Source organism: Bombina bombina, chromosome 2 (assembly GCF_027579735.1).
Source record: "Bombina bombina isolate aBomBom1 chromosome 2, aBomBom1.pri, whole genome shotgun sequence".
In the NCBI taxonomy this organism is placed as follows: domain Eukaryota; kingdom Metazoa; phylum Chordata; class Amphibia; order Anura; family Bombinatoridae; genus Bombina; species Bombina bombina.
The window spans coordinates 796,306,443-796,318,354 of NC_069500.1; the positions used below are offsets into that span (position 1 = coordinate 796,306,443).

Below are 11,912 nucleotides of genomic sequence, written 5' to 3' on the forward strand. Positions count from 1 at the left end.
ATTATTCATTTTGGTGGCCCTTTATTAAGAAAAAAGCACAAACTGGTATTACAAGTGAATGGTAACATAGATTTACCATAGAATCTTAATATAGCTGACATTTTCTAGAGTGCCCATTACACAAAATAGCACTTAAAAATGTAGTACTTTTTGGAGACCTGAAATTAAATGAAATGTTAATGCTTGAATATATGCATAACAAATACATATATAATATATTATATTATACATGTTTTTCACTTATATTTATACATATTAAATGTAAATGTAATGTTTATTATTGAAATAAATTAACACTGATTATGATATATGACAAATGTGTTGTATTATGTATATGTATTTCTATACAAAATCATAGTTTAAAAGTTAGTGAAGAACTCTATTATTTGACCTTTGGCTTAACGCATCTTCAGTTTAGTGCACCTTTGGCTTAGTACTCAAGCGATAGCTGACATTAATTTGTAAGCGCGCTCCCTATATTAGTCTGCTATATGAGGAATTTAGCTCACCCACACTATCCAACATGCTGATGTTAGCGTGCCTTAGGCTCAAACACTAGTGCATTACTTTCAACTTGTTATATTTGTGCAAACATAATTGCTATTGATTTAAATTGAGCAATGTTAGCATACAATACTGCTAATATTTGTGTGCTCCACTTGTAATCTAGACCTTATAGGGAAAATAAACTATTAAGTTTAATGTCCTTTTAATCAGCCTATTTTATATATATATATATATATATATATATATATATATATATATATATATATATATATATATATAGTATGTATTTATATATATATATATACATACAGTATATACAGTATGTGAGATCTAATCTAGTCAGACTATTGTTTATATTTGCAAATTTATGGACTGTTTGATAATTCTGTGCAGATAGAAGATGTTCACATTTACTGACCCTGATAACAGAACTACTGTGGTGGAATTCATTTTTGCCGGCCTATCAGACAGCCATCAGCTGAAAGTCTGTCTGTTTGTCCTTTTCTTGGTTATTTATAATTTGACCCTGATAGAAAATGCAGCACTAATAACAATTATCAGCTACGATGCAAATCTGTATACACCTATGTACATATTTCTGCGCCAGTTATCGTTTATTGATATCTGCTATTCATCTTCTGTTACAATCAAGATGCTAATTGATTTTTTAGCTAAGGAAAAGTCCATCTCAATAGCAGGATGTGCCCTTCAGATGTTGACATATGCTGGATTTGGGGGAACTGAGTGCTTTCTTCTGGCTGCAATGTCCTACGACAGATATGTGGCCATCTGCCATCCTTTGACTTATATGCAAATAATAAATAAACGGGCACTCAGGATCATGATTCTATATTCATACCTTGGTGGATTCATAAATGGCTTTCTTCAGACAGGGTTTTCATTTTTCCACCTGGACTTCTGTGGTTCCCCACAGCACATTCATCATTTCTACTGTGATGTGATTGCACTTATTGAACTTTCTTGTGGTGACACAAAGCTTAATGAAATAATCCTTTTTTCATTTGTTGGTTTTATTGAGCTCTCATCTGTCTTTGTGATCTTGGTCTCCTATATGTGTATTATTATAGCTGTAGTCAAAATCCGATCGTCAACTGGGCGTAAGAAAGCATTTTCAACTTGTGCTTCTCATCTAACTGTTGTGTCTATATTTTATGGGACCATCATTTTCATGTACCTGAGACCATCTTCTACCTATTCTCCAGATCAAGACAAGATAATAGCTGTCTTTTATACAATAATTATTCCATTTCTCAACCCAATCATATATAGCCTTCGAAATAAAGAGGTAAAGAATTCAGCAAGAAAAGCACTACATTTTGCTGTAACACACTGTTCATTTTAGTGCTATTATCTTTTGTTTCTGTTTGTATTTAAGAAAACAAAACCTTCTACAATTGAGACTGTACTGCTAGACTCACTAAACTGTATCAATTGTGGCAGATTTAAAGGAACATTAAACACTACATAAATGCTAAATATAATGAAGCATTCAAAGAAAAGATTAGCCTGAGTGTAACATGTAGATGTATTTTTTAAAATTTCATTAACTGTTTAAATATTACCAAAACAAGTGTAAAGCTTTAGTATCTATAAAGCAATGGGAGCTTCCATGTTGTAACTTAGGTTACGTTCTTTGTTGTGGCCAATAAGAGACCGTAATAAATAGGCCATTAGAGTGTGCAGCTTGTGCAGAATACAGTGATCTGCACTTCCATTTCTAGCAGGAACTGAAAAGATCACAATTTCAGAATCGAATTAGCAGGAAAATGGACAAAAAGAAACAATGAAAGTATATTGCAGAGTTTTTTTTATATATTTATGATTTATTATTTTATATTACCAACTCGTACACCTAGATTACAAGTTTTGCGTTGGAGGGGTGTGGTGCTAACAAGCTGTTTAAGCTCACCGCTCACTTACAGACAGCGCTGGTATTATGGGTTTTTAGAAACCCGGCGTTAACCACAAAAAAGTGAGCGAAGAGCAAAATTTAGCTCCACATCTCACCTCAATACCAGCGCTGCTTAAGTTAGCGGTGAGCTGGCTAAACGTGCTTGTGCACGATTTCCCCATAGGAATCAATGGGGGAGAGCTGGCTGAAAAAAACCCTGCAAAAAAGCAGCGTAAAGCTCCTAACGCAGCCCCATTGATTCCTATGGGGAAATACTTATTATGTCTACACCTAACACCTTAACATGAACCCGAGTCTAAACATCCCTAATATTACACTTATTAAACCCTAATCTGCCGCCCCCGACATCGCCGACACCTGCATTATATTATTAACCCCTAATCTGCCGCTCCAGACACCGCCGCTACCTACATTATAGTTATGAACCCCTAATCTGCTGCCCCCAACATCGCCGAACCCTACATTATATTTATTAACCCCTAATCTGCCGTCCCCAATGTCGCTGCAACCTAACTACATTTATTAACCCCTAATCTGCCACCCCAATGTCGCCACCACTATAATAAAGTTATTAACCCCTAAACCTAAGTCTAACCCTAACCCCCCTAACTTAAATATAATTACAATAAATCTAAATAAAATTACTACAATTACCTAAATAATTCCTATTTAAACTAAATACTTACCTGTAAAATAAACCCTAAGCTAGCTACAATATAACTAATAGTTACATTGTAGCTATCTTAGGGTTTATTTTTATTTTACAGGCAATTTTGTATTTATTTTAACTAGGTACAATAGTTACTAAATAGTTATTAACTATTTAATAACTACCTAGTTAAAATAAAGACAAATTTACCTGTAAAATAAAACCTAACCTAAGTTACACTAACACCAAACACTAAACTATAATTAAATAAATTAAATACAATTAATTACAATTAAATTAAATTATCTAAAGTACGAAAAAACCCCCCACTAAATTACAGAAAATAATAAAATAATTACATGATTTTTCAACTAATTACACCTTCTCTAATCCCCCTAACAAAATAAAAAAGCCCCCCAAAATTAAAAAAAGCAATACACTACACTAAATTAAAAATAGTCCTTAAAAGGGAATTTTGCGGGGCATTACCCCAAAGTAATCAGCTCTTGTACCTGTAAAAAAAAAGTACAAATACCCCCCCAACATTAAAACCGACCACTCACACAACCAACCCTACTCTAAAACCCACCCAATCCCCCCTTAAAAAAAAACTAACACACCCCTTGAAGATCACCCTACCGTGAGATGTCTTCATCCAACCTGGCAGAAGTGGTCCTCCAGACGGGCAGGAGTCTTTATCCAAGCCGGGCAGAAGAGGTCCTCCAGACAGGCAGAAGTCTTCATCCAGACGGCATCTTCTATCTTCATCCATCCGGCGCGGAGTGGGTCCATCTTCAAGACATCCGACGCGGAGCATCCTCTTCATCCGGAGTCTTCTTACTAAATGACGGTACCTTTAAGTGGTGTCATCCAAGATGGCGTCCCTTCAATTCCGATTGGCTGATAGAATTTTATCAGCCAATCGGAATTAAGATAGAAAAAATCCTATTGGCTGATGCAATCAGCCAATAGGATTGAAGTTCAATCCTAATGGCTGATCCAATCAGCCAATAGGATTAAGCTGGCATTCTATTGGCTGTTCCAATCAGCCAATAGAATGTGAGCTCAATCCTATTGGCTGATTGCATCAGCCAATAGAATTTTTTCTACCTTAATTCCGATTGGCTGATAGAATTCTATCAGCCAATTGGAATTGAAGGGACACCATCTTGGATGACGTCACTTAAAGGTACCGTCATTTAGTAAGAAGACTCCGGATGAAGAAGATGCTCCACGTCGGATGTCTTGAAGATGGACCTGCTCCGCGCCGGATGGATGAAGATAGAAGATGCCGTCTGGATGAAGACTTCTGCCCATCTGGAGGACCTCTTCTGCCCGGCTTGGATGAAGACATCTCACGGTAGGGTGATCTTCAAGGGGTTAGTGTTAGGTTTTTTTAAGGGGGGATTGGGTGGGTTTTAGAGTAGGGTTGGTTGTGTGGGTGGTGGGTTTTAATGTTGGGGGGGGTTGTACTTTTTTTTTTTACAGGTAAAAGAGCTGATTACTTTGGGGCAATGCCCCACAAAAGGCTATTTGTAATTTAGTGTAGGGTAGGGCTTTTTTATTTTGGGAGGCTTTTTATTTTGTTAGGGGTATTAGAGTAGGTGTAATTAGTTTAAAACATCTTGTAATTATTTTATTATTTTCTGTAATTTAGTGAGGTTTTTTTTCGTACTTTAGATAATTTTATTTAATTGTAATTAATTGTATTTAATTTAGTTAATTTATTTTATTATAGTGTAGTGTTAGGTGTTAGTGTAACTTAGGTTAGGTTTTATTTTACATGTAAAACTAGGTAGTTAATAACTATCTATTAACTATTCTACCTAGTTAAAATAAATACAAAGCTGCCTGTAAAATAAAAATAAACCCTAAGATAGCTACAATGTAACTATTAGTTATATTGTAGCTAGCTTAGGGTTTATTTTACAGGTAAGTATTTAGTTTTAAATAGGAATTATTTAGGTAATTGTAGTAATTTTATTTAGATTTATTGTAGTTATATTTAAGTTAGGGGGGTTAGGGTTAGACTTAGGTTTAGGGTTTAATACATTTAATATAGTGGTGGTGACGTTGTGGGCGGCAGATTAGGGGTTAATAAATGTAAGTAGGTGTCGGCGATGTTAGGGACAGCAGATTAGGGAATAATAATATTTAACTAGTGTTTGTGATGCGGGAGTGCGGCGGTTTAGGGGTTAATATATTTATTATAGTGGTGGCGATGTCCGGTTTGGCAGATTTGGGGTTAAAATATTTATTTTAGTGTTTGCGATGTGGGGGGGGGGCCTCGGTTTAGGGGTTAATAGGTAGTTTATGGGTGTTAGTGTACTTTTTAGCACTTTAGTTAAGAGTTTTATGCTACGGCGTTGTAGTGTAAAACTCTTAACTACTGACTTTAAAATGCGGTACCAGTCTTGACAGGAGAGGGTCTACCGCTCACTTTTGGTCAGACTCGTAATACCGGTGCTATGCAAGTCCCATTGAAAATATAGGATACGCAATTGACGTAAGTGGATTTGCGGTATTTCCAAGTCTGGCTAAAAAAGTGAGCGGTGAGCCTGTCATTTCAAGACTCGTAATTCCAGAGGGCGTTAAAAAGCAGCATTGGGACCGGCCAACGCTGCTTTTTAAGCCTAACGCACAACTCGTAATCTAGCCGAAAGTGTTTAATGTCTATTTAGTTCAAGTTAGTGGACTATTGCAAGTGATTAGAGTTCTCTTCTTTGACTGTTCTATTATATTACATTTTGCAATACTAGGTTTTCTTATAACAGGATAAGCTTCAAATTGAATTTATTTTTGGAAAGATCTTTTTTTTTACATGCTCCCTTAAAATATGAATTGAAAATAAACTTTATTTGTAAAGGTGAAAAATGATGTGAAAGTTTAAATATATATATTAGTGTTTGTATTGTATTTTTGTAAATGATTGAACAAACTAAAGCCTCAAAATATAGCTATAGGAAAACTGCAAACAATTCAGTTTCTGGCGAGACAGAAGGAAAGAGTGTGCTGCTGCTCTAATATATAAGAAACCAACAGGGGTCAAGTCCTACAAAAAAGTGTGGGAACTCATCAAGACTTCTACCTACCTTACAATCAAAGGGAAAGTAAACACCAAAAATGTTATTGTTTAAAAAGATAGATAATCCCTTTATTTACCATTCCCCAGTTCTGCATAACCAACACAGTTATAGAAATATACTTTTTACCTCTGTAATTACATTGTATCTAAGCTTCTGCTGACTGCCTTCTTATCTCAGATCTTTTGACAGACTTGCATTTCAGGCAATTAGTGCTGACTCTTAAAAGGACACTCAAGTCAAAATTAGCTTTCATTATTCAGATAGAGCATGCAATTTTAAACAACTTTCCAATTTACTTCCATTAACAAAATGTGCACAGTCTTTTTATATTTAAAAGTTTTGAGCCACCAGCTCCTACTGAGCATGTGCAAGAATTCACAGAATAAGCGTGTATGCATTTGTGACTGGCTGATGGCTGTCACATGGTACGTGTATGCATTTGTGATTGGCTGATGCCTGTCGCATGGTACAGGGGGAGTGGAATTGTCAGAAAAAAATCTATTACTCATTTGAAGTTTAGACTAAGTGCTATTGCATTGTCTTGTTATCTTGCATTTGTTGATTATGCGACTCTAATGTGTTGACTGGTCCTTTAAATAACTCCATGTGCACAAGAACAATGTTATTTATATGAAACACATAAACTAGCAGTGAAAAACCTGTCAAATGCATTCAGATAAAAGGCAGCCTTCAAGGGCTTAAAAATTAGCATATGAGCCTACCTAGGTTTAGCTTTCAAATAAGAATACCAAGAGAACAAAGCAAATTTGATGATAAAAGTAAATTAGAAAGTTGTTTAAAATTACATGCCCTATCTAAATCATGAAAGTTTAATTTTGACTTTTCTAACACTTTAATATTGTTTTATACATACACACACTGTATTTATATGTATATAATCTATACACTCTACTTAATGAAAGCAAATTAAAACCAATGAAGGGCTGAATGGTTGCCTTTGGGTCTGAGGATGGACATCTATGGTTAAATTTTTACATGGCAGGGGTGACATTTTTATTTGTATTTTAGGATTAAACTGATGCTGAATACTGACAAGCCAGACACACACTTTTTTTGAACACATAAAGGGGCATTTGTATATAGATGATGTTGAATAAGCAAAAAAGCGAAGTTGTTACTCCCTGGCTCTCAGGATGTGTAAGGATCTGTAATGTACACATCTGATATCATGATCTTGATAATGTTTATGTGTTTACTCATTCTGCAGTGAAAAACAATTATAATGTGATTTAAAGTAAAATTATGGCTACAAGCGTCTGAGTGTCATTTTCTTTTACCATTAACACATATACCAAGAAAATGTGAAGCAAGTAACAGAGGAAGCAGGAGGCATGAGGGCACAGTAACATTGAAAGCAAAACAGGTTACCTTTCACTTTGGGATGAAACTGGTAAGGTTGAATCTGCAGCAAATACATTATCTTGCACAGGTCAGCCTTCTACAGAGAATCTGGCCCCCTAGAAAAATAGTGCAGGAACATCGTTCCCATACGTTCCCGCTGGACTTGACCCTTGAAAATCACATTAACAAACAAAATCTTAATTGTCGGTTGTTTATGTTATTCATTTGAGGTTTACCACTTATTGAAATAAATCAAAACTTAAATGTACTGCACCACAGTTACAAAATCCTCTGTGTCATCTCCTCTTTTGTAGCTTCACTTGTGCGCATTGAGACAAGAAAGAGTACCGCTAACACCTCGAATAACCCTGTAGGTAACATCCGTGAAATTATAGTTCTAGGAAACATGAGATCATTTATAGCTTCATATCCTTAGATCACTGGTTTTCAAACCTGTCCTCAGTCCTCCCTAACAGGCCAGATTTTCAGGATTTGTAAACTGGAGCACAGATTAAATAATCAGCTGATTAGTAAACATTGTTTTTTTACCTGCTCTCACCCAAGGTAATCTTGAAGATCTGGTCTGTTGGGGAGGCCTGAGGACAGGTTAGAAAATCAGTGCATTAGCGCATGCACAGGAGAGTAAGGAAAGAAAGCAAAAGCTGAGAGAGGCTAAAGAAGACAGGACAAAGACGTTAGAATTTTATATATATATTAAAAAGTAAGTTATAGTACAACTTCATTACAACTGATGAAGTAAACTTCATCTAAAATATTACTAACATTCCAGATCTGATTTAAAAAAGGGAAGAGTTCACCATCACTTTAATATAACATATAATATAGTTTTGGTTGTGCTAAACCTGGAAATGGGTAATAAAGGGATTATCTATCTTTTTAAACAATAAAACATTTTGGGTATACTGTCCCTTTAACAAATGTTAAAGGGAGGTCTTCAAGCAGGAGTTTACACACAGGATGCTACAAAGGTTTGGTGAATAAGTAAAGAGTAAACAAAATAAGTTAACCAAACAATACTGTTTACATTATGTATTACAGTTAGTATTTAATTTATTTACAGTTTCTCAAATAAAAAAATAAAAAAAAAAAGATTTGCCATTAAAGAAATTGCAATTTATTTTGTTTTGTAATGAAATCAGACCACACTTGCAAATAATCATAAGTATCAAGCATAAGGGCTAGATTACAAGTGGAGCAATAAATTATTATGAGTGTGATAATTAACCAGCCATTACAAGTGACTGGTTATTGCTACTACACACTCAGAAAATTAACCAGACATCCAATCAAAATAGAGGACATACATTATAGTTTTTAATAAAAAAAAACTGCACTAGGCAGTTCTGGGCCTTTAAAGTTGGTGTGAGTGGGGAAAAAACTACTGAAAAATACCTTTACATTGCGGCCTATGGCTATTGTGTGTTCCCAGTAAATATATATGTATACGCTTATATACATATATATTTATGTGTTAATATGTTTATATAAGCATATTAACACATTAATAGCATCAGAACGAGGCTCAAGTTGGAGTCTATGGAACCACGCTCTTGTGAGTGCAATCAGGGCCGGTGCTAGGATTTTTGGCCACACAGGCGAGGGTACATTTTGCCGCCCCCCCCCCCCCCCATTACATACCATCCCATTGCTGGTTGAATGGCTATAAAAACTAATTTTTTCTAGAGCATGACATTTTAAGCAACTTTCTAATTAAAGGGAGAGTCAACACCAGAATTTTTGTTGTTTTAAAAGATAGATAATCCCTTTCGTCTAGATTTGGAGTTTTGTCGGTAAGGCTGTGCGGTGCTAACAAACCTTTTTTTTCCAGCGCACTCTTAAGACAACGCTGGTATTACGAGTTTTCTGAATGGCTGCGTTAGCCTCAGAAAAGTGAGCGTTGAGCCAAATTTAGCTCCACTTCAACCCTCAATACCAGCGTTGCTTACGGTAGCGGTAAGCTGGAAAAACGTGCTCGTACACGATTTCCCCATAGGATACAATGGGGCTGAGCTGGCTGAAAAAAACCCTAACACCTGTAAAAAAGCAGCGTTCAGCTCCTAACGCAGCCCCATTGTTTCCTATGGGGAAACACTTTCTAAGTCTACATCTAACACCCTAACATGAACCCCGAGTCTAAACACCCCTAGCCTTACACTTATTAACCCCTAATCTGCCGCCCCCGCTATCGCTGACACCTACATTATATTATTAAACCCTAATCTGCCGCTCCGGACACCGCCGCCACCTACATTATAGCTATGAACCCCTAATCTGCTGTCTCTAACATCGTCGACACCTATATTATATTTATTAACCCCTAATCTGTCCCCCCCAACGTCGTCGCCACCTACCTACACTTATTAACCCCTAATCTGCCTACCGGACATCGCCGCCACTATAATAAATGTATTATTCCCTAAACTGCCGCACTCCCGCCTCGCAAACACTATAATAAATTTTATTAACCCCTAATCTGCCCTCCCTAACATCGCCACCACCTACCTACAATTATTAACCCCTAATCTGCCGCCCCCAACGTCGCCGCTACTATAATAAAGTTATTAACCCGTAAACCTAAGTCTAACCCTAACCCTAACACCCCCCTAAGTTAAATATAATTTAAATAAAACAAAATAAAATTACTATAATTAAATAAATTAACACTAAATTAGAAAAAATTAAAAAATGTTACAAGAATTTTAATCTAATTACACCTAATCTAAGCCCCCCAAAATAATAAAATTCCCTATCCTAAACTAAATTACAAAAGTAATCAGCTCTTTTACCAGCCCTTAAAATGACTTTTTGCGGGGCATTGCCCCAAAGTAATCAGCTCTTTTACCTGTAAAAAAAAAAAAACAAGACCCCCCCCCAACATTACAACCCACCACCCACACACCCCTACTCTAAAACCCACCCGATCCCCGCTTAAAAAAACCTAACACTACCCCATTGAAGATCACCCTACCTTGAGCCATGTTCACCCAGCCGGGCACCACTGGTCATCCGATCCGTCCAGAAGTCTTCATCCGATGGGGCAGAAGAGGACATCCAGACCGGAAGTAGGCTTCATCCAAGCGGCATCTTCTATCTTCATCCAAGATTGCATCCCTCGAATTCCGATTGGCTGATAGGATTCTATCAGCCAATCGGAATTAAGGTAGGAAAAATCAGATTGGCTGATGGAATCAGCTAATCGGATTGAAGTTCAATCCGATTGGCTGATTGGATCAGCCAATAGAATTGACCTCACATTCTATTGGTTGATCCAATCAGTCAATCGGATTGAACTTCAATCCGATTGGCTGATTAAATCAACCAATCGGATTTTTCCTACCTTAATTCCGATTGGCTGATAGAATCCTATCAGCCAATCGGAATTCGAGGGACGCCATCTTGGATGACATCATTTAAAGGAACCTTCATTCAGTCGTCGACCGTGGAAAGAAGAGGATGCTCCGCGTCGGATGTCTTGAAGATGGACCCGCTCCGCGCCGGATGGATGAAGATAGCCGCTTGGATGAAGCCTTCTCCCGGTTCGGATGTCCTCTTCTGCCCCATCGGATGAAGACTTCTGGATGGATTGGATGACCAGTGGTGCCCGGCTGGGTGAACACGGCTCAAGATAGGGTGATCTTCAATGGGGTAGTGTTAGGTTTTTTTAAGGGGGGATCGGGTGGGTTTTAGAGTAGGGGTGTGTGGGTGGTGGGTTGTAATGTTGGGGAGGGTCTTGTGTTTTTTTTACAGGTAAAAGAGCTGATTACTTTGGGGCAATGCCCCACATGAAGCCTTTTTAAGGGCTGGTAAAAGAGCTGATTACTTTTGTAATTTAGTTTAGGGTAGGGAATTTTATTATTTTGGGGGGCTTTTTTATTTTATTAGGGGGCTTAGATTAGGTTTAATTAGATTAAAATTCTTGTAATATTTTTTTATTTTTTGTAATTAAGTGTTTTTTTTTTGTAATATAGTTTAGTATATTGAATTGTATTTTAGTTTTGATCATTGTAGTTAATTTATTTAATTAATTTATTGATAGTGTAGTGTTAGATGTATTTGTGACTTAGGTTAGGATTTATTTTACAGGTAATTTTTTAATTATTTTAACTAGGTAGCTATTAAATAGTTATTAACTATTTAATAGCTATTGTACCTAGCTAAAATACATACAAGGTTGCCTGTAAAATAAATATAAATCCTAAAATAGCTACAATGTAATTATTAGTTATATTGTAGCTATATTAGGGTTTATTTTATAGGAAAGTATTTAGTTTTAATTAGGATTAATTTATTTAATTATAGTAATTTTATTTAGTTTTATTTAAATTATATTTAACTTAGGGGGATGTTAGGGTTA

The 11,912-nt window shown here is 36.2% G+C and overlaps 1 protein-coding gene across 1 annotated transcript; it reads left to right on the forward strand.

The window, feature by feature from the left end:
* Positions 1-907: 907 nt before the first annotated feature.
* On the forward strand, positions 908-1,870 carry LOC128647275 (olfactory receptor 1020-like). Its single transcript, XM_053700067.1, has one exon. It carries the CDS (start codon positions 908-910, stop codon positions 1,868-1,870), a length of 963 nt encoding a protein of 320 aa, XP_053556042.1.
* The last annotated feature ends 10,042 nt before the right edge of the window (positions 1,871-11,912 follow it).